Source organism: Sinohyriopsis cumingii, chromosome 18 (genome assembly GCF_028554795.1).
Source record: "Sinohyriopsis cumingii isolate HCF-2022 chromosome 18, ASM2855479v2, whole genome shotgun sequence".
NCBI lineage: Eukaryota > Metazoa > Mollusca > Bivalvia > Unionida > Unionidae > Sinohyriopsis > Sinohyriopsis cumingii.
Genome location: NC_142978.1, coordinates 55,833,478 through 55,858,427, shown reverse-complemented (window position 1 = coordinate 55,858,427; position 24,950 = coordinate 55,833,478). Strand labels below are relative to the sequence as shown.

The 24,950-nt window shown below is 38.8% G+C and overlaps 1 protein-coding gene across 2 annotated transcripts in view; it reads left to right on the top strand.

Moving 5' to 3' along the window:
- Positions 1 to 24,950, top strand: part of LOC149776689 (cytochrome P450 3A24-like) — a 119,796-nt gene that overhangs the window by 36,911 nt on the left and 57,935 nt on the right. For both annotated transcript variants that reach the window (XM_089941226.1, XM_089941225.1), the window contains exon 7: positions 6,605 to 6,693. In XM_089941226.1, the coding sequence (XP_089797352.1) occupies positions 6,605 to 6,693 (89 nt within the window). The remainder of the gene's footprint in view (positions 1 to 6,604; positions 6,694 to 24,950) is intronic.

The window sequence follows — 24,950 nt, the reverse complement described above, 5'->3', positions numbered from 1 at the left end:
TCATTGATGGGTAATTGGGGGAGATGACTGATGGCTTCATCATTGATGGATGAAGGGTGACTCAGGACACTGTCAAAGTGTTCAGCCCATCATTGAAGAATCTTCTCCTTGTCAGTAATTAGTGTGTTCTGTCAGTGCTGAGAAAGGGGGATGATGCAGAGGATGTAGGTCCATACACTTCTTTCAGGGTGTTGTAGAAGTTCTTTATGTCATGCCTGTCTGCATAGCACTGGATCTCATCAGCTTTGTTGCTCAGCCATGTGTCTCACATCTGATGGAGTTTCTGCTGTACAGTTCTGCATATATTGTTGTATGCATCTTTCCCGGAGGTGGTCTTGGGATTGTTGAGGTAGGTTTGATGGAGGCAGTGTTTCTCATCAGCCATCTGCTTGATGTCATCACAGTTCTCATCAAACCAGTCTTGGTGCTTTCTGGTTGAGGGTCCAAGGATTTCTGAAACTGTGCTGTAGATCAGGTCTCTGAATGCCACCCAGTTGGTCTCCACATTCTGATTGTCCAGAGGGTTGGCTTTCAGACATTCTTTCAGGCTGTCTGCAAGAGACTGTTTGGTACTGGTATGTGTCAGCTTAGTGATGTTTAGTCATTTAGGAGCCTTCTTTCCCTGCAGGAATCTTTTGGGCTGAATGCGGATGTTGAGCTTGGTGATGATGAGGCAGTGGTCTGTCCAGCAGTTGGCACTGCACAAGTACTTGGTCACATGCACATCCTGCCACCTGTCCCTCTTTCTGACAGTGACATAGTCGAGGAGATGCCAGTGCTTAGAGCGAGGGTGCATCCATGACATCTGGTTTGGGTAGGGAGGCAGAAGACTGTATTGGTGATTATCAGTTCATCCTCGACGCAAGTCTGGAGCTGTTACAGTGACCCACTCAGTATGTTCCTAGCACTCCATCCCAGGCAACATGATCACAGCCTACTCTTACAATGAAGTCGCCAAGAATGTCAGCAATGATGGAGTGAAGATAATAGAACTTGACCTTCACTTCATCCAGGTTGATCAAGGTTGGTCAAGGTTGGAGCGTAGCAACTGATGATGTTAAGGCACTTTCTTCCAGACAGGAGGGGGAGTTTCATGGTCATGAGTCTGTCACTTACTCCCTTGGGAGGTCCGGCCAATTTGCCTATCAGTGCTGTCTTCACTGCAAAGCCGACACCGGCCTCACAGTGCTCGTCACTTCCTTGGCTGCTCCAAAAGAAAGTGTATCATAAGCCCCTTTCACAGAGTTTGCCTTCTCCTGTAAGCTGGGTCTCGCTCAAGGCAGCAATGTTCACCTTGTATCTGGCAAGTTCCTTTCCTATTAGGGCAGTTCTCTTCTGGGGTCTTTCTGCATTGGCTGTTTCCAGTAAGGTGCGCACATTCCATGCGCCAAGTGTGAGAGGAACAATCCTTATTTTCTTCTATGTATTTTGACCACAGGAGTAGGGATCCTACGAGCTATGGTAAGCTGGCTAGGGAGATTTAGAGCAGGCAATGTTTAGGGCATTCCTGAAGACGGCTGCTCAGTCGCTCATGGGACTGCCAGACTCCACTGCTGCTCTGTGTCAGTGGTAAATGACTCTAATGGTCTGAGCCGCCTGCATGCAGGTTTGCAGCTACAGCTTACCCACACCTGCTGCTTCATCGCTTGCCTGTTGCCACAGGACTTTAGTGGGTGATGAAATGGGATGTGTGGATGACAAGAGTGACTTAGTTTTGTGTGAGGAAGAGTTGCACAGTTCGTTGACCTCACTCTCTCACCCAGAACCATCAGTGTCCAGCAGCATGACAAAGTCAAGATGGCTGGAGATGGAGTTCAGTGCAGTTGGTGACCACACTGTCCTGTGTGTCACGTTGAGCTCTTAGCGCTCCATAGCGCTTTGCTGGGAATTGTCTTTCTGCCCGTTGACCATCTGGTGGTTCCTTTACGCAGGCTGCCGAATCCAGTCTTCACATGATAGGTAAACAAAGCCTAATTCAACGAGGGTTTAAGACCTGTAGGCTACTCTCAGCCTGGTTTATCCGACCAGTTGAGGCCATTTTCTGGGATGTGGCCACTGCGCATACAACAGCTTCTTGGAGCCACAGGTGAGAGCTGAGTGCCAAGTGGGGACCAAAGGTGGGCAAGCAGCCCTGAAGGAGTACAACTGCTTCCGACAACCAGAGGTGCTACCCCTCCCCGGATACCCCATAAACCCCACTAATTAGGCAAAGATGACATTACTGCTGACTTACTGATTCCCTCCCCCCCCAGATATGGTTTCACTTTAACCATATACATATCATTAAAATTGATTATATCAGTGTAATGTTTTAAATGTAAAATGAATAAGTTAAATCCATATTGAAGAAAAAGTATAACAGTTTTCAACTAGCCTGTGTGAACATTCAGCTTTGTTGTTTGTGAGGCCATGTTTAGGGTGACAAGGTACAAAAGTGTTCCATGTAGAAGGTATAATATGAAATTAGATTGATTCCTTTACATACTATGATATATGTTTTATTGAATAGGTACATCACTTGTTTTTCACATCTTGTGTCACTCGCCTTTCCGTGTGTCAATATGACAGTCAGCAAGGGAACCATCATTATTTGTGGCATTATTACTGTAGTCGGAGGAGCCATGGCGACTGAATGGTTAGTATGCAGGACTTCTGACTAAAATGGTGCAGGTTCAAATTCTACTTTAGTACCAACCTTGGTCTGCTACCATGGTGAGTTCTTGAGCAAGGCACTTTGTTCCAATTACCGTGGCACTAAATAACCTACTTGTGCTGTTGTGCCTTAAAGCTGAAACCAAAACTGAATACAGAGCTCCTTCACCATGTTGTTTCGACCACACCGCAGTTGCATGTCTGAATTATTTAATACTTTGTCATTTACTTAATTTAAGTTCAGTACTGTTTCATATACAGTGAAATGATTAAGTGGAACTGTTTACTAATTAACAAACAAACAAAGTGGAGTGAAGCATGTCAGGTGTGACATTTTCATACACTGTTGGACTAAGAAATTGAATGATTTGAGTAGCTGTTATTATAAATTATATAGGTTGTATACATGTATGTGGTCAAAGGTCAATGCATAAAGGAACATCAGTTCTGCCAAACAGGAAACAGAACAAGGTTACACTTTTTAATACTTAAAATAAGTCCTTTACTTGAAAATTCCAAATAATTTTCAAAGATATGAGTCATGTATTTAGTGTTATACTGGCTGCCTTGTCTAAAAAAGCTGCTGAACAAAGAGTGCTGATTGTATGTGACATATGTATGATTTTACATGGTTGAGATGACATCACAATGATGTTACAGTTAAGATAGTACACTTCATGTTTTATGCATTGCCCACTCAATCCTGTGGATGTGGACAGAGGGTCAGGGTATTAAGTGCCCACCATGAGAAGTTCACTAACTCTGGTAGATTTTCCACCCATTTCAGTGAAAATCCATTCAATATAGTGGAAGTCCATGACAGATTTTATTGCAGCTGTAGTGGGTTTTATGGTACCCCTTACTGATTCTAATTTATTCGATTTTAAGTGAGTGGACACACTAGACAAACAGATGGGAGAAACGCCAACAGCATAAACCCAAAATGGTATATGTCAGCTTCATACCTTTAACTGTACACCCTCTAGAGTGGTAGCATTTCTCGTTACACCTCTCCCCAAATATAACATGGTAATTATGGTCCATAACTGCCGACCGCATTATGTACTAAACAACTGTATACTGAAAATGATGAAAAGGTCAAGTGTCATTGTTTGTTGGGGTGGGGGTGAGGGTTAAACAGAAACACCAGTCATATGTATAGAAATACTGTTAGTTTATGTAAATTATGTTTTTACCACATGGTGAATACATACATTTAATTATGTCAAATAATAATATTTTAAAAAGTAAACAAAATTATACCAAGTTTTAGAATTCTTTATTTCGACTTGTACTGTCATACATATCAGATTATCAGTAACATTAAAAACATTGATATAAATACCTCATTTTAATAAATATACTTGCCAGTTATAAATAAATGTTGTCACTTGCAACAACAAAAGATTTAGGTTGCTCTTGAGGTCAGTGCAGTCTGACGTTAAAAGTTTAATTCTGTTTTGTTGTTGTTGTTGTTGTTGTTGTTGTTGGGTTTAATGCCATTTTTCAGCACAAGATAGGCCATACATAGCAGCCAGTATAAATGGTGGAGGAAGAGCCTGTGAAAACCCCATGAAAGAACCACTGACACACGAGAAACTACTTGCAAGCTTTCTCACATACCCACATTGAGATGGCAATGATCCATAACCGTGAATACTTTAGACCACTCAGCCACTCGGGACCTCTAATTCTGTTTTAATTAGGGGCTCACAATCACATATTTGCCACTTCTACACCCATTTAGGAATTAAAAAAATGAACATCTGTAAAAATGCACTGAGTAATGTCAATTTTTTTTTATTATCCGTAAAATATCTTTCTTTCAGTTCGAAATATCAGTTACACATGACAATTGCAACTGAGTTACGCTACATTTGGTGCAGAGCATGGAATAACAGGATAAAAATCACAAACTTATATACAGGTGTTAATCCATTAATCCAATGATGTCTGAACAAACCCAAACACTTTTTTTGTGCAAAATGTACTAATCCAAACAGAATTAAACACTATGCACTCACAATAACATACATTTTCTACTGGAAGTATTTTGTTATTTTAAGCTGTTAGAGATAATTTATTTTCAAGAGCTCAGTTTCCTGGCTTTTCGAGCCACATAAGTCATTTATCGACTTCAAGCACTCAACAACACAGCATGTTACAACTTGTCCTTTTTTGGCTTAAAAAAGGTCTCACTAACAAGAATGGCTCCAGAATGCCCCATCTCGTGTCTCACGTACATCTTGTGTCTCACAAACAAAAACAGTCAATTATGTGCTTAATATTATTTCTGTGATTGCATACGGAACATGTATAAGTTTATTTTAACTGCTCACTGCAGTGTGTCCATTCACTGAAAAGCACCTGACATGCCAGTGAGTAAAAATGAATAAAGGAATTATCTTTATAGCTTGAATTACCCTTTTTTTGTCATGCTGACAAAAATGGTTACATATGAGCTGAATATACTTTATTGGATTACAGGTAGCAATACATCTGTGCTCAAAATGGATTAACACGATATGATAATACATAATGGAAACCATTGATTATTTGAACTACTTGGAGAAGTTTGTCTACCCGATGAAGATCACTTTGCATGCCATTGAGTAGATATGATTGAAGGAATTGAATTTTCCAGCATGAATTCTTTTTATGAACGATAGCCTGATCTTGTAAAATTTAATTATTCTAAATGACTCAACAATTATTGCTCATGAATTGGAGAAGCTGGAACTAACTGCAGTAATGAGGCAGTGTTTGTATTTTCTAACATGTATAGACTGTTATCTGTCTGAATACATTAGATATCTGATGAACATTTTCTATTCTTAAATTTATCAATCATAATCAGATGTATAAAGCTATAAACTTGTACACAGTTTTTTATGGAATTTTTCTCCAAAGATAGGTATTCAGTTTAATCAGTTTATTAACTGAATAGTAATAATAATAAACAACTGTCATGAGTATTTTTTATTTATGTAACAAAAACAACAACTACTATTATTATTATTATTACTATTATTATTATTAAGTTAATACTACATTGCAATAAAAACAAGGCTGCCCTTTAAAATACTACTATTATTATTATTATTATTATTAAGGGGGGCCCTGAGTGGCCGAATAGTCTAAAGCACTCTCCGTTACGGATCACTGCCATCTCACCTCTGTCTGCGTGGGTTTGAGTCCAGGATTCGGCCAATGTGGGTATGGGAGAAAGCTTGCCAGTAGCTTCTCGTGGGTCGGTGGTTCTTTCCGAGGTTTTCCAGGTTTCTTCCTCCACCATTAATACTGGCCGCCATGCATAGCCTATCGTGTGCTGAAAAATGGCGTTAAACCCCACAACAACAACAACAACAACAACATTATTATTAAGGAAGTTAACACTACATTGCAATAAAAATAAGGCTGCCCTTTAAAATACTATTATTATTATTATTATTATTATTATTACTATTAAGTTAACACTACATTGCAATAAAAATAAGGCTGCCTCATAAAATACTAAAAGCACACTGAAGGTGCCTACTGGAGAGGATGCCTTTCTCAAATTTAGTTGGAAATGAATAATACGTGGGGCTGGAATGTAAAAGTAAGAAATATTGTTGGTGTAGGTGTGCTTTTGAAAATAGTCTTCGAAAGTAATGGCCCATTATGCTTACCTCATTTTCTAGCTAATTGGACATTTCTAGCTCTGGTGGCCTAGTGGTAAGAGCATCCATCTCAGATGTGGTAGGTCGTGCATTCTATCCCCGGCTGAGTCGCACCAAAGACTTACAAAAATGGTACTAACACCTACCTTACTTGGCGCTCAGCATTAAGAAGTTAGTGTTAGGACTGGTCAGCCTGGTGTCAGGATAATGTGAATGTACATCACTATAGTTAATTGGACATTTCTATTGGACATTCCTAGCTAATTGGACATCTACTATCATGATTTCAGATGATGCCAGAAATTAATAGATGTGGGGTAGTTCTAGCAAAGGCTTTTCAGAAAAAAGCCCAGACCAAATCAAGCATTGATCTAAAACAGTGAGTATGTTTCTTTTAGCTTATCTGGACATACAAAGCAAAGTTTTTGTTGACAAATTGAGATAACCGCATCATCTCATTTGCTCTGCATTTTCTTTACATCATTTCATTTCATTTGAACATATTACCATGTTATAAAATACATTTTCAGTTAATACTGACAATTTCTTGCAAATTGGATGAAAAATAATTAAGTTCATAATAAAGAATGTATAGATACTGTATATCGTAAACTGTCAAAGTGTCATACGATGATGGCGACATTTGTCACCTTAATCAGACAAGCTAAAAACATCCAGTGGCAATGTGTAATGGTGTAAAGGTTGCTCACGCAAGACTGGCTTGTAGTCTTGGAATTTTAAAGGAGCAGCAATTTAGTGATGGCTGAAGTTAGGTTGAGTTTGGGGATTTGTTGATTGTATGGCTTGTTATGGGGAGTTACTTGCATATGGCCTCTCCTACACTATTGTGTCCACAGCAGCACCTTCACGCGGTGCCCCCTGTTTTAACAGAGCCTGCTGTGTGGCGTGACCGAGTACCCGGCGGTATAACTGGGTGGGCAGACTGGGCTCATTAGCCTTGGCAGGCAACCAGTCTAAGAGAAGGGAAACTCTGACCCCAAACCCGGGCAGATGAAGCTCGTTAGCCTTGTCAGGCAGTTCATCTAGGAGAAGGAAACTCTGATTCAAAACCAACCATGTCCCATCCATTGGATTATGGCTCCACTGCCTTGTGGATATCTTCGGGAGAAGGAAAGGCTACGGGAGTAAACCCAGACAGAAAATCAGGAGTGGAGCCCCTAAGGCGGCTGGGGGTCGACTACGACCTCTTTCCGGCAGCTCCTGCATCCAAACTGGTGCCAAATGTCATTCTCAGCATCCCCTTGGACCCCACCAGCAAGGATGAGAGGGGGATCCTGACGTCTGGGCAGCCCAGGATTTCCATACTCCACGCCCAGGCTTGTGCCCTGGAGAGGACACTCCAGTCTCGCTACTGAGTGAGGAAACAACACGGAAGCTGACAGTTTACGGGTTATAAGTCCCACCCGATTGGCGTAGGGAAGGGGCGCCACGGGTCAGCTTTGACGGTGGGAGGGATCATCGTGTCCCACTGGCCAACTATTGCCCGCCTCAAGCCGGGCAGCCCCCGGTCAATAAGGTGTTGACCCACCATCGTCTGCCTACTCCAGTGGGTGTCTGGAGCTCAGTGTGTTGTTCAGCATGACAAGCAGACGGTAATTCCACACCAGACAAAAGAAACAAGAAACAAATAAAGAAGACTCCAGCTCTTCGATTTGCAAGCTGGAATGTGCGCACCATGTGTACAGGCATCTCCGACAACCTCAGAGAAGTGGACGACACCAGAAAGATGGCCATCATCAATAGAGAACTCACCAGACTAAATATCAGCATAGCTGCCCTCCAGGAAACCAGGCTCGCCTCTAGTGGCTCCCTCAGAGAGGAAAACTACACCTTCTTCTGGAAGGGTCGAGAACCTGAGGAGCCCCGTCAGCACGGAGTGGGCTTTGCCATCAAAAACAATCTCCTGGCCTCGGTTGAACCTCCCACAGGGGGCACTGACCGTCTCTTGTCCATCCGCCTCACCACTGCTTCAGGTCCTGTCATCATCATCAGTGTCTATGCCCCAACCCTCACGTCATCAGAAGACGTGAAGGATCAGTTCTATGGGCAGCTGGACGAACAGATCAAAGGATGCCCCAAAAATGAACCACTATTCCTCCTCGGCGACTTTAATGCCAGAGTAGGTGCGGACCACAAGTCATGGCCTACCTGCCTCGGATATCATGACACTGGAAAGACCAACGAAAACGGCCAGAGACTGCTGGAGCTATGTACCTACCATGGCCTGTGCATCACAAACACCTTCTTCAAGTGTAAGCCACAACACAAAGTGTCATGGAAACACCCCAGATCTCATCACTGGCACCAACTCAACTTGGTCATCACCAGGCGCTCTGCCCTTAACAGCGTCCTCTCCACCAGAACCTACCACAGTGTAGACTGTGACTCTGACCATGCCCTTGTGAGCAGCAGAGTGCGACTACAGCCACACACGCTACACCGCTCAAAACCAAAAGGACGTCCTCGCATAAACACTGCGCAGATGTCAGTCCCTGCCAAGGTGGAGGAGTATGTGTCTGCCCTGAACAAGGCTTTCCAGGACCTGCCTGAGTATGACGCTACAGCCAAGTGGAACGCCATGAAGGGTGCCATCTACAGTACAGCTATGTCAACGTTTGGCAAGAAGGAACGACCCAGCCAGGACTGGTTCAATGCACACCTATCAAGGATGGAACCAGAAATCGAGGAGAAACGAAAAGCCTTCATAGCTTACAAAAAATGCCCTAATGAACGGACGCTTGCTGCTCTCAGAAGTGCCCGAAGTAACACCCAACGCATTGCTAGACAGTGTGCGAACGAGTACTGGCAACAACTGTGTGAAGGGATCCAGCGCAGTGCCGAGTCCGGACACATCCAAGGTATGTACAGTGGCATCAAGAAGGCTCTAGGCCCTACAGTGAAAGGGGTCGCTCCCCTGAAATCCCTGACGGGAGAGAAGATCACAGACCGTGGGCAACAGATGGCCAGATGGGTGGAGCACTACTCAGAACTATACTCCCGAGAAACGTCAGTCACTGATGCAGCCCTCAGCAGCATAAAGAATCTGCCCACCATGGAAGAGCTCGACAAAGTGCCAACCTTAGAGGAGCTCAGCAAAGCAATCGACTGCCTTCCAAATGACAAAGCACCAGGTAGTGACAGAATCCCGCCCGAAGCTATCAAATGTGGAAAACCAGCATTGATTAAACCACTGCACGAGCTACTTTGCCGCTGCTGGGAGGTAGGAGTAGTCCTTCAAGACATGCGTGATGCCACAATTGTGACCCTTTACAAAAACAAGGGCGACCGCAGTGACTGTAATAATTACAGAAGGATCTTGCTCTTGAGTATTGTTGGTAAAGTGTACACCCACATCATACTCAACAGGCTGCAGTTGCTGGCAGACCGTGTGTACCCGGAATCACAGTGTGACTTCAGAGCAGGCAGGTCGACAACAGACATGATCTTCTCCCTACGACAACTCCAAGAGAAGAGCAGAGAGCAAGGTCAACCACTCTACATGATGTTCATCGACCTCACCAAGGCCTTTGACTTGGTCAGCAGGAAGGGCCTTTTTGAACTTCTGAGTAAGATTGGTTGCCCCCCAAAACTCCTCAGCATGATAATCTCTTTCCATGCAGATATGAAGGGAACAGTCCTGCATGATGGATCCTCCTCAACTTCCTTCCCAATTAACAGTGGTGTGAAGCAGGGCTGCGTGCTGGCACCAACACTTTTTGGGATCTTCTTCTCCCTGCTCCTGTCCTACGCCTTCGACACGTCCACGGATGGCATATATCTACACACCAGGTCCGACGGGAGGCTGTTCAACCTGGCACGACTGCGCTCAAAGACCAAAGTGAGAGCTGTGCTCATCAGGGAGATGCTTTTTGCAGATGACGCAGCTCTTGTGGCCCACACCGAGGAAGCCCTCCAGAGACTGGGAGACCATTTTGCTGTTGCCTGCATGCAGTTTGGTCTCACCATCAGCTTGGAAAAAACAAATGTCAGCGTGCAAGATACCACCATTGCCCCTTCAATCAAAATCAACGGTGTCACCCTGGAAGCAGTCAACAACTTTACCTACCTAGGGTCAACCATCAGCAACACTCTCTCGAGTGATATGGAGCTGGACAGAAGGCTTGGAAAGGCAAACACCATCATGGCTCGATTAACAAAGAGGGTTTGGGAAAACAACGCGCTGACAGAGCACACCAAGGTTCGAGTCTACCAGGCCTGCGTTCTCAGCACCCTTCTATATGGAAGTGAGACCTGGAGTACCTACATGAGGCAAGAACGCCGGCTCAACTCCTTCCATATACGGTGCCTAAAATGCATCCTGAAAATCAGCTGGCAAGACTGTGTTCCACACAGCGAGTTCCTGCAGCGTACAAGTACCCCCAGCATGTACTCCCTGCTAATTAAACGCCGCCTTCGATGGCTGGGTCATGTGCGACGCATGTAGGATGGAAGGCTGCCAAAGGACATCTTATATGGACAGCTGGCCACTGGCATGAGAAGAGTCAGACGCCCCTCACTCCGTTTCAAAGATGTGTGCAAGAGGGATATGAAGGCATGCAACATTTCACCCGATGGCTGGGAAGAGCTGGCTGAGGACCGAGGCACCTGGAGACTGATGGTAAACAATGGCATATCAGTCGCTGATGCGAGGAGAGGCCAGTTGGCGGCAGAGAAACGTAAGAGAAAGAAGAACGCAACAGCAACCACAGTAACGCAGACTTCCCAGTATGTCTGCACCAACTGCAGTAGGGACTGTCACTCACGTATAGGCCTGCACAGCCACAACAGACGATGCCAACAGAGACAAACAACACCCCAAGGGCGCTATTCGCATGGTCTTTCGAGACCGAGTCGCCAATGATGATGATGATGGCTTGTTTGAGGGTTTTAACCCAGGCCCGCTTGAACCAGAGTTACTCACATATACATATAATATAAAAATAATTATAAAATAAGTTATTGGATCCTAAAAGTGTATCATGTTATAGGTGAGGAATCCATCTACTGAGGTATATAGATGAGAAGGTAGTGTTATTATGAGTTATACACTAAAGTATGTATTGAGGGAAGACCACTCCTTCTACCAAGAAAAAAGGACACTAAAATGTGTATTGAGGGATGACTACTCCTTCTGCCAAAAAAATACACTAAAACCTGTATTAAGGGAAAACCAGTCCTGCCAACAATACACTAAAACTTATATTGAGGGAGAACCACTCATTCTGCCCACAAAAATGCACTAAAATCTGCATTGAGGAAAAACTACTGTAAAAGAAAACCTGACAAAAACCTGATTTGAGGGATGACTACTCCTGCCAACAAAAATACACTAAAACCTGTATTGAAGGAAGACTACTCCTTCTGACCACTCCAGATGCAGGAGTTCATGGGTTCGAACCCTGGCGAGTCATGCTAAGACTTATAAAATGTTACAGCTGCCTCAGGTGTTTAGCATTAAGAGGTTAATGTTAGGACTGGTTGGCCTGGTATCAGGATAATGTAACTGGATGGAACCTTAATGCTACATATCTGTGGCATGATGCCCCAGTGTTAGACATCACTGGAAACTGCCACACTGCAGATATCATAGTAATATGACAGAAATTGTTAAAGCTATGTTAAAAATCCAAATCAGACACACACCACTCCTTTTGGCCAACAAAAATGCATTAAAATAGGTATTGACGGAAGACCACTCCTTCTGCCAACAAAAATTCACTGAAACTTTTATTGAGGAAAGACCACTCTGGCCAACAAAAATGCATTAAAACATGTATTGAGAGAAGACCACTCCTTCTATAAACAAAAGTGCACTACAGCTTGTATTGCAGGAAAGCCACTGCTTCTGCCAACAAAATTACACTTCTACCTCAACTAGTAATACCATAATAACCTTGAAAATCTCTCTTCATAGATGATTTCTACTAAGAACCTCTATAAACAGCATAGAACATCCCCCCCTTTTTAGAACATTTTGAAGAAGAAAAAATAAATCGCAAGAAACACCAGGCAAATGCAACAAGAAACCAGCGATGTAAAGCAAGCAGGACCGTTCCCGAGCTCTCCTTCCCACTAATGACAACCAACCATTCAACTGTAAGGGACCTTTATGGACCCACAGATTGAGGCCAAACTATCAGGGTTCCTTGAATCCATAAAAGCCTGGGGGAGGTGGCACCATTCCCTTCCCCAGGAACAACTAGCAGGCTGCAGTGCAGTCAGAAAAAAGTGGCACATGCACAATTGTTCACACACCACTATAAATAAACTCAACAACAACAACTAACAATATTAGATTAGTACCCGCATTTAGAGAAAAAGAAGTACCATATTTCATGGATTTTTTCGTACCCTTTAATTTTTCATACACAATCCAGTTATCAAAATCATAATTATTTAAATGTGTCATTTTTTTCATACGTATCACTTTGTATTTTTTGAAATTTCCATTAAATTATCATACATAAAATATTTATGTTTGCTAAAAAGATTGAAAATACTGTATTGCCATTTTATTTTTAAAAAATTACTACTTGTTGGTGAGAAAATATGATTGATGCATAAGCTCTCTTATTGTCATTACAATATCTACTGGTGTTTATTAACAACTGGATAAGGCCTTAACAGAACATATCTTTAAATATTGTCATTAATTAGTTCTCCTTATTAAGTCAGACCTACCAACTCTTATGATTTTGACCAAGTCTTACGAAAATTACCTTTAAAATATGGACTTAAAGCAAAAACTATGAGAAAATGATCATTGCCGAAAATTCCAGAAAATTTGACCATCCTTGCTTGATTTGGGTCTGGGTTTCATATTAGAAGTAGTGAAATTGGTTCAGTAACCTGACTATTTTTACAGTAGCGATTAGACGCTTTAATATGCACCTATTTCTTCAAGCGAAGCATCTGCATGATCTAACTGTTGATCAAATAATTTTTTTAAAAAAATGGCATTTAGCAAGTGATGCATCTTTAAGATGAAAGGGAAAATAAGCCTCTTGAAAAGTGTTAATAATCAACACAGAAAAATAAAAAGGAATGTTCAAATTTTTGTGAATAAAAGCTGGAAGGAACACAATTATGCTTAATGGACATCATGTACCAGTTTGAGTATGGCAGGAAATATGATTGTTTTCATCATGTGAAATGGAAAATTTTTTTCCAGGAATTACATCAAGTTGAGACAGCAACAAGCCATTGAGCTGCATAGGGTTTGGAACTAAAATTTGTGCACTGTACTAGTGGTAAATGAAGTCTCTGCGCACTTTACAAACTTTTCAGTTGAACATAATGTTTATCATCACCACTCATTCCGAATACCGAACTTTTAATTACGTTTTCCAGCTTTACAATAGCAGTTTATGATATTTTGTTACACCTTACTGAAAACTGGTCAAACTCACAGAAAAAAATCAACCTCCTTACTGAGACGGACTCGTCAGGGTTGGCAGGTCTGTTAAGTCTGTAACCGTAACAAAACACCATATGCATTTTAAAATGAGTTAGGAAGCTCTTTTGATGTTTTCTTATCCAACAAAATGATATCTCAGTACATGCTGAAGTGAAGAACACAGACCATTGGTCAGCTAGTCTTATTGTTCCATTATAGTCATACAAAAATAAAATATAGAAACCTTGTCATTTGAAAGTCACAGACTTAAATTGATTCGTGTATATATATATATATATATATATATATATATATATATATATATATATATACTCACACACACATACATACTATCTTTTAAGTGCTTGCAAATATATTCTACAATATACCCCCCTGTTGTGATCTGTATTGACAAGTTCGAATAACAAGTAATGTGTGTGTATGATCACTTGTCCTTACAATGTCTGCTGTATGGACAATGGTATTGATAGCACATTGACAGATTTTCATTTCCCTAAAGAGAGTCTCATTTCCCTACTGGCAGCCTCGCTGATTTGACCTTTTCTGTTGAATCTTGCCCTCTATCTGGTTTCAGCTGGAATAACCAAAGCTCTACACTTATTAAATTAGTGTGTAAATAGCACTGCATAGCCATGTGCCTGTTGTGAAAATGTATAGCATAATTAAAACAGGAATGAAATGATGAATTGTTGATTTAGAAGTGTTAATTGATAATGGAATATAGTAGTGCTGTAATACATGAGGATTATCACAATCGTCAGGTAACTCAAAATACAGTCTTTTTTCTCTTTGCAGAAGCTAAAATAAAAATTGCCCAAAATAAATACAGCCTTGTACACTGACAATATTTTGTTTCATCTCTCTCTTTCTCTCTGACACGTGCTTGCGAATATTAACTAAAGCGTGTTTTCAAGTTCTTTTTTTTTGTGTTGCAATTTGATATTGAGGTTTTTGTTGTTGCAAGAATACAAGTTGCGCTTAATTTCTTGACGATGTGGACTAGTATCATTGCTTACAAATTACCAATAAATAATACCCATAACTTATACATGTTCTAACCATCTTAATCATTTTGCCAAACATGACACAACATAACAGCTACAAAGAAGTATGCTCTAAATGCAGATGAGCTTGCACACTGAGACATTATCCTCTCTCTCTTGTTCACTAATAACAACACAAATCCTTCTGAGTACTTTTATTTTTATTGTAATTGGATTCTTGAGTTGAGAGCAGAACGAGAAGAAAATATACGTTTATTTTGTATGTTTGTATCGTTAGATTGTTGATTAGCATGTGTCCCGTAGAACTTGTTTGGGTATGACCCTTTTATTTTTCTTATACAGTCAGTACCACAAAATGATAATAATTTTTCATACACTGAATTTAATAAATAAAATTGTGTACGAAAAATTACATGAAATACGGTAGATAAATATTGTCCTCATTTTGAAAAAATTGTTGGAAATTTGAAATGGCCAAGAAAGCACTGAACTTTATTATTACAAACTGTACTTATTGGCAGAATTCATGCTACTTGCATTTCACTGTCAGTACAACATAGTGCTGAATATGATGTGGAGAAGGAATATATCTTGAAGGGTTATGAGTTGGTCCATGAGGCTTATCAACAAAAGTTTAGGAACTATAAAGAAGAAACTGGACAAACTCATGCCATATTTGCCTGAGAAAAAGAGCATTTACATGGATTTGATAAGTGGTCTTTAACCAAGAATGTTGGTCAAGATTATGAAAATCTCAGACAACTAATTGATTGAGAGCTCAAGAATTGCATTTGTAGTGACGTTAAGACTTACCTAGATGAGCATAATGTCAAAACTTTAGAAAATTCTGCTTGTACAGCTGACAAGTATTCCTTAGCTTATTAAATTTCTTTTGTCAATAAGTGACTGCTCTAGTGGCCTAGTGATTAGAGCATCTGCCTTGGATGCGGGACATCGTGCATTCTATCCCCGGCTAAGTCATACCAAAGACTTACAAAAATGATACTAACAGCTGCCTCACTTGGTGCTTAGCATTAATAGGTTAGTGTTAGGGCTGGTCAGCCTGGTGTCAGGATAATGTGACTGGGTGGGTCATTATGCTACATGTCTGCGGCATGATGCCCCGGTGCTAGACATCACTATAAACTGCCACACTGCATACATCATTGTGATAAGACTGAAACATTGTTAAAGGTACATTAGTAATCAAAATCATTCACTCACTCACTTGTCAATAAGTCTTCCACTCAAACTTCTACTGGTAAAAAAGTATTTCAGTCCAATATTAGCACTTCAACATTTTAGACTGGCACACTGTTTAGAAATCAAGTTTATGATAAGACTGATCAGAAGTCACCTTTTTCTATGTGTACCTATTGCAAGAAGAAAGGGCGTATGATCTGACTGCTACAGATTGAAAAATAAGTAAAAGAATCAAGACAGTTCTATTCCAAATGCTCTTATTTCTAAGAGCTCAAGGTCACAAGACATTTGTTGGGTCAAACAAACCACAGTCTGATATTATTATGGAGAATTATGAACCAATCATGTTGAACAGTTCTACATCACTCATTAGTGATGCCAATCCTATCCTTATTAAAATTTTAAGGGAAACGGGAGCTTCTCAGAGTCTTTTATTATCAGGTAGTTTGCCTTTATCTGAGAAGTCTTCTAATGAGAGTGTTCTTTTTTAGGGAGGAGATTGCAGCTTTGTTAATGTTCCTCTCCATTGAGTAAATCAGGCTTAGTTTCAGGACCCGTGACAGTTGGAACAGTGTAGTCTTTACCCATCAAGGGTATTCATTTATTACTATGAAATTACCTAGCTGTAGGTAAGTTTGTGGTTAATCTACTTGTAACTGACTAGCCCTATTTAGATCAGGAAGTCAATCCTATTGAAAATGAAATCCCTGATTTATACCCAGCTTGTGCAGTTACTAGAGCTATGGCAAAGAAAGCTGCTGAGAATGATGTTGATCAGGAAAGAATTCCTTTAGCCGACACATATATTGGTTTAGCCTTTGATAAGGTCACTGTTACTCATTTGGCTGAATCCAAGGATATTGATCACAGTGATACTGTAATGGGAAGGAAATCTAGCCTCTAATTTTGTTAAAAACAGTTACAAATCAATTTCATTCATTGCAAAGCTTTCGGTGGTAAAGCAGCATGAGTGGTAGTACTAATACTAGTATGACGAGGTGGTTAGCTAGGTGGGTGGGTGTTGTCAACATTGATGGACAATATTAATTTATTCATTATTACCTACTGTTATTTAATGCCAAATGATGATTGGTATGATTCTCAGGTATATTTCATATTCCCATATAAATTCTTAACAAATCATCCATTTAACTATTTCATTTTACGATGTTATTATGCCAGGAATGCATGTATAACTTTTCTAGGTATTAGCCTCATTTCCAATTTTGGCACATTTGGAGCACTCCTGTTGTTATCTCGCATAATAGTTAGGGGTCACTTATGACATCACTAATTTTTAAAGCTAAAACATTTATTCATACTGCAAATTTTGACCACTGAAGAATAAATTAGTGCACACTTTACTAACACTCTGGGTTATTTAGGTTTTCAATTACAATTTTTAATTTAGGTGTAGTTTTGTTGCCATCGGTAGCAGTGTACAGTTGCCCCTGCAAGCGCGCGTTCGCTGAATTTTCCTTGCGGTTTCTACCCAGCGAACGGCAGAATTTTTGCTGCCTGTCACAGAATTCTGCAGGAGGTAAAAAAGGTTTGTCAGCATCTAAACCAGGACCTGTTCGGGTTTCCGAGGGTCACATTACGAGCTCCGTACATTCAGAAATAGCGTAGTAAAATCTTTTACTATTATTTTACTATGAATACCATATAAGGAAGTATGCAAAGATAAGGTAACTCTTTTGTTTATTATTTTCCATGAATCAGAATTCATAGCTGTTTCATAATATCTACCTAAATAAATGCAAAGAAGATAATGTTTCTTTTACAGAACATTATGGATAGATCTAAAACTGAGTTTTGAAATCTACATCTCTTCGTACAGAATACCTTTATGGATATTTATTCATTCATTGTCATGTTTTTAAATCAGCAACTTCAGCTTACATACCTGCTTATCAGTTAAATAGTATTCAGACAGTATTTTTATGATCCTGTGAGGTCAAGTCAAGGGTTTCTTGCAGACCTTGTTTGAATAATGATGCTTATTACAATTAATAGGAATAGGATATCAAATAATAATAATAATAATAATAATAATAATAAGTGCATGTTTGAAAAGAGAGCAAATGAGTGTTTCTCAAAGCTCTCTCTAATAGCTATTTGTTAAATTGTAAAGCTGCTGAGTGTTTCTCAAGGCTTTGTACATATGCTGTTATTTTGTTACAGCCACTGATTGTTTCTCAAGGCTCAGTTTGAAATTAACCTATATGGCTTTAGTGAAAAGTTATACAATGTTTCGAAGTCTATAAGTAAACCATAATTTTAAAATAACATCTGAACACTAAACTTTGACATTGATAAATGTTATTGACAACTTGTCACAAAAGCTGTTGCTTAATTTACTTACGTTTGTCCAACTGCACACTACCGCTGTAATGTAAAAATTAATGAGTTATTATTTGAAGTGTTGTACTTGATGTTTGAGTCTTAAACTTTTAATACCATACAAGTCTGTGACTTAATAGATCACATAAAACTTAAATCTGAGTCTGCATTTTATCACTAGTCCCATTCTTATTGTAAGGATTCCGCCACTTTATAATAATAATAATAATGAGGACTTTGTGTACCGCCTAATCTTTAGAAGCTCTAAGCACTTTACAACATTGGACAACACCTATAAGATAAAAAACATATAATATTATTACAAAAACAAACACCATGAAATTAGAAAAACAGTAAAAAAAATAAAAAAAATAAAAGCATGCTGAAAATATTTCAGGTAGGAAACATTATTAGGAGAGAGAGACATAGCCAGTGACAGTGAGAATTTTATAGTCTTTAGATTGTTAATTAATGCAGAGTAATGACTTAGATGAACTGTCAATATATTAAAATATTTTGATTACCTCTTGTTGGTTCGTCATTTTGCTTAGTTTCTATTCCATGCTAATTTCCATACGCCAGTACGCGAATGTCTGACAGTTCAAGTTCAGTGTACACGTGGCTACCCTTGTTTGTAGTGCACTACTTTCTTCATAAAAACCATATTTAATGTTTAAATCATGAGTGTGTCTTATATTGATTTAATAAATGTGAATAAAAATAGAAACTCAAAAGGAAAACAATCAACTTATCAATTTGCATACATGATTGTCAACAACAAGTAAAATCGTAGAACTGCATTTTGTAGCGGACACACTTGCATGAAAGTGACGAGTTCATCAGTCGGTCAATACACAGTTCCCTGGAGCATATATCCTCTCGTGGTATATAATTGATACAAGGTACATACGATATTTAATAATAATAATAATAATAATAATTATAATAAGGAGGAGGACTTTGTATAGCGCCTAATCTGTAGAAGCTCTAAGTGCTTTACAACATTAGACAACACCTATAAGATAAAAATAATAATAATATTTTTACAAAAACAAACACCATGAAATTAGAAAAAACATTAAAAAATATTAAAAAAACATGCTGAGAATATTTCAGGTAGGAAACATTATTCGGTCTTTAAGTTTGTTCTTGCAGTCAAAATAAGTGAGTTTTGAGAGCCCTCTTGAATGTGATCACTGTGTCTTTGTGTCTAAGTTCAGTGGGTAATTCATTCCACATTGCTGGGCCCTGGTATGCAAAAGAATGCTGTCCATATGACTTTGTTTTCATAGTGGGAATAATGAGTATACGATTGTCAAAAGAGGAGCGTAAGTATCTTGCTGGTGTGTACACATGGGTGAGGTCGGATAGGTATGTTGGACTAGATTCCGACAGTGAAACATAGCACAGAGAACAAATTTTGTGTTTGATTCTAGATCAAATGGATAGCCAGTGTAGGGTACAGAGCAGCGGGTAGGTGTGCTCTGATCGTGGTACTCTAAGTATGATTCGTGCAGCTGTGTTTTGAACTATTTGAAGTTTCTGGAGTAGATATTGAGATGAACCAGACAGAATTGAGTTACAATAGTCCAGTCTTGAAAGTACTAATGAACACACAAGTGTTTTAGTGGCATTAACTGAAAGATATTTGCGAATTGAGCTGATGCGTCTTGGCTCAAGATATGCAGCCTTGCATATGTTCATGACATTCTTATTGGAAGGATTCCCCACTTCATCACTAGTCCCATTCTTATTGTAAGGATTCCCCACTTCATCACTAGTCCCATTCTTTTCGTAAGGATTCCCCCACCTTATCATTAGTCCCATTCTTATTGTAAGGATTCCCCACTTCATCACTGGTCCCATTCTTATTGTAAGGATTCCCCACTTCATCAGAGAACCAGAGACCTCTTGGAGTTAAGGTCTAAGTTCAACTGGGCCTTTACTCTAAAGAGAGCTTATCAGTCATAGAGAACATAGGGAGTCATTGAGTGGTCACAGGAAGTTTAATGGCCAATGCTACCCCGTAATTATACTCCTTTAACTACTCATTATCTTTATTCTAATTGGACTGAGAAACAACAATCACTTGTTGTTGAACAGGAGCAAAATCCTGGGTTCTCCTGTTTGTTTCAGAGGGATACCTGTTTGTTATTTTGTTAAAAATGGGATCCTTGTGAGGAAAGGGAGACCACCTTAGGTACCTACAGGTGATGAGTGGTCAGTGAACTTTTAAATTATAATTCCAAAGTTGTAAAGACAGGAAATTCTTAGTCTAGCCCATGAAACTCCTTTTGCTGGTCATTTAGGGATCAAGAAGACGTATCACAAGATCTTGAATCACTTTTATTGGCCAAAATTTAAAGGGATTTTGTAAATTCTGTCAATTCCTTATGCTAATGTGTGAATTTTCCAGCAAGTTATGTATAAATTAGGCTTCCAACAATTCAAGTCTTCTGCCTATCACCCTAAAAGCCAAGGGGCTTTAGAAAGTTTTAATCACACTTTTAAAAATATGATTAGGTCATATTTTTTTGATACTGGAAAGGATTGGGACGAAGGTGTTCATTTACTGTTGTTTGCTGTTATGGAATCAGTTCAGGAATATTTAGAATTCATTCCCTTTGAACTAGTTACAGAAATTTATTTTCTAGATTATGTTTTCAATTTTAAGTAAAACATGTCAGAGGCTTGTGAGCTTGCTAGAACTAATCTGCACTGTACTCAGTCAAAAATGAAATTAAGGTATGAAGAAAATACAAGGGAAAGGATTTTTCAGCCTGGTGATAGAGTTCTGGTTCTAATGCCCATACCACATAATCATCTTCAGGCTAAGTACTATGGTCCTTACACAGTTGAAAAGAAAGTCAGTGATTTAAATTATATCATGAATTCTCCTGGGAGGTGAAAACAAACACAGCTTTGTCATATAAGTATGTTAAAGGAGTATGTTGATAATGATAGCCAGGTTATTCATGCAGTCAAGTTTTACCTGTCCCACACATTGAGGATTTAGGCAGTTGTTGTTGTTGTTGTTATGGGGGTTTAACACCATTTTTCAGCACACAATAGGCTATGCATGGCGGCCAGTATTAACGGTGGAGGAAGAACCCGGGAAAACCCCGGAAAGAACCATCAACCTACGAGAAGCTACTGGTAAGCTTTCACACATACCCACAGTGGCCGAATCCTAGACTTGAACCCACGCAGACAGAGGTGAGATATATGGCAATGATCCGTAACGGATAGCGCTCTAGACCACTCGGCCACTCAGGGCCCCGATTTAGGCAGTGAAATGCAATTGGACTGTAGTGACTTTGGAGTAATCAATCTTTGGAATTAGACATTACGAATAATCTGGACCAAAAACTTTCACATTTGCAGCAACAAGAAAAGAACAAACTAAAACAGCTATTACTTGAAAATGAGGACTTGTTTCCAGTTGTTCCTACAAGAACAAATAAAATCTACCATAACATTAAAATTATTGATTCCACACCTGTGAAACAACATACATACAGGATGAACCCTCTCTAACAGGAATGTTTGAAAAAAGAAATTCACTATTTGTTGGAGAATGATTTAATAGAAACGAGCAAAAGTGACTGGAATTCACCATGTATACTTGTACTAAAATCAGATAATACTTTCCACATGTGCACTGACTATAGAAAGGTGAACAGTGTGACTAAAACAGATTAATTTCCATTGCTAAGAATTGATAACTCCATTGATAAAATTGTAAATACAAAGTATGTCACCAATTTTGACCCTTCGGAAAGGATTCTGGCCAATTCCACTGACAGAAAGGGTAAAGGAAATTTTGGCATTTGTGACTTAAGATTGACTTTACCTATATAAAGTGATGCCATTTGAGATGAAAGGTTCACCTTGTTCTTTTCAACGTTTAATGAATATGATTAAGTCTTGTCTAGATAATTGTGATGCTTAAATCAGTGATACCATCATCTACACTGATAACTAAAGATCACCTATAGACAATTTGGAAATTCTTTGACAGGCTGATTGAAGATGCAAATTTGACAGTTTATTCCAAAAGTGAATTTTGTCATGTTTGTGGTACATTTCCAGGACACATGGTATTTGGACAAGTTAAACCTATAGATCTTAAGGTCAAGGCTATCTGTGAATTCCCTGTGCCTATCAGTAAAAAGCAGCTGATGAAATTTTGGGGTATGGCTGGATATTATTTGAAATTTTGTTCCAATTGTTCCATAATTGCTGAACCCGGACAAATTTGTTGAGCAAGAAAACCAAGTTTCATCAGTCTGAACAATGTCAGGAGGTTTTTGATAAGCTAAAAGCCATACTGAAGAGTACACCAGTTCTTTCTTCTCCAAATTTCAATAATTTAAAATGTCTGTTGATGCAAGTGATATTGGGGTTGGTGATTCAAGAAGACACAAATGGTGTAGATATCTAGTGTACTGTTTTACTAAGAATTAAAAAAGCACCAGAGAAATTATTCTGCAATCGAGAAGGTATGTTTGGCTTTCATATTGGCACTGCAGCTTTTTCAAGTTTATCTGATTATTGTGTTTAGTGGTTACAACCCCCCTTAGTTTCATTGGCAAGATGGGGAAAAAAATCAGATTATTAAGGTCGAGGTTGACGTTGCAGGAATACATTATTGACATTATATAGGTACGAGAAAAGACAATTTAGTAGCAGATGCACTTTCATGTGTAAAGAAATGTATTGTTTCATATATACTTTGTGTCATTCATAAGATTTCGTCTTATATAATTTTTTATCACATGTGTATTCGATTAATAGCAAAGAGAGATCTTTATTACATGAATCTTACATTTTTTTAATGAAGGGAAGTGATATGTATATTTAATTGCATTGTGTGTTGTTTTTTTTTAAAATACTTTTTTTAAATTTCATTTTATGCTGTCATAATATAACATTGTATGTTTGACTTAATCTTGTCCAAAATCAAGCTTATTTTCTACTTGACCTGAATTACTGACTTTTTTAATTTCTAAACAACTAATACATAGTTCAAATATTCTGTGTTTGGGTTTAATATCAGGATCATTATTAATAGAAGTAATCCTGTTTATTCGGGTCTGGGTCTAGGTTATTGGAATTTCCCTAAAATGTACCTGGTGTACCTGACATAGTCCAGGTTATATATTATAATTTTAGTAACAGACTTTCTAACTATGATGAACATTTTATTTTGTGATCATTATGAAGTTTCTAGAAGGTTATTTTCCATTCAGTTATATATTTTTTTAGAAAATGATAATTATGACCTGAGGTCAAGTAAAAGACTGTATAATCTTGTCACTGGAAAGATTATTCATTTGTGCTTTAACATTCAAGCAGAATCAAGTTATTGTTGTGTACAGTATTTGATTTGGAATTATTCAGATTATTTCTTCTCTAGAAATACAAAAGTGCTCTAATAAAATTGTTTGAAATATAAACTTTATTTTATACTGAATTTCAAATAAGGATTTCTTCTTGGATTGTATTATTTTGATTCAACAAAAGACTATTGGCACATCAACACTTTACAAGCCATCACAGGCACATCAACACCTATAGCATTGGACTTAATTTGGATTTCCACTAATTTGTATACAGAACTTTTATTATTAGGATGTGTATCTGTAATTCTATGATTATTTTGCAATTTAATTTGCAATACCATATTTTTTTAATATCATTTTTACTTTCCATTCCTGGAAAATAAATTATTTGTTAAATTTTACAAAGCTTGTTATTTTTGTACTCTTTTCTGTTACCTTTTTTAAGAGCATAGACTTGAAACACAGCAAAAATGCACTGAAACCTGTATTAACAGAAGACCACTCCTTCTGCCAACAAAAATACACTAAAACATGTACTGAAGGAAGACCAATCCTTCTGCCAACAAAAATTCACTAAAACCTGTATTGAGGGAAGACCACTCCTTCTGCCAAAAAAAATTCACTAAAACCTGTACTGAGGGAAGACCAGTCCTTCTGCCAACAAAAAGTAGTTTTTCAAGCCATTTAGTCTTTCATGGTAGTCATCTTCCAAAACAATTGTTTTTCATGACATTAGTCTTCCAAGGTAATGATGATTCATGACAATCGTCTAAAAAAACAATGGACTTTCAAAACAGTGCTCTTCTAAAACAATGGTCCTTCATGACTGTGGTTTTCCAAAGCAATAGTTTTTCATAATAGTGGTCTTCCAAAACAATGGTCTTTCATGACAGTGATCTTCTAAAACAATGGTCTTGCTAGACAACGGTCTTCCTAAATAATGGTCTTTCATAACAGTGGTCTTTCTAAACAATGATCTTTCATGACATTGGTCTTTTGAAACAATGGTCTTTCATGATAATGGTTTCAAACAATTGTCTTTTGCGATGATAGTTCCTGTCTCAGTATATACAAAAAGAACCATCGTAATACAGTTTACAGTTGAGACCAGGTTCCTCAGAATACCGTTTGCACTTATTGCATTTAATATTTCATTTCACCCTTTCTTTGACCGCTCCGGTGGCTTAGTGGTTTTGAGTGTCCGCCTCTGATGTGGGAGGTCATGGGTTCGATTCCCGGTTGAATCATACCAAAGACATCCAAAAATGGTACTAACAGCTGCCTCACTTGGCACTCAGCATTA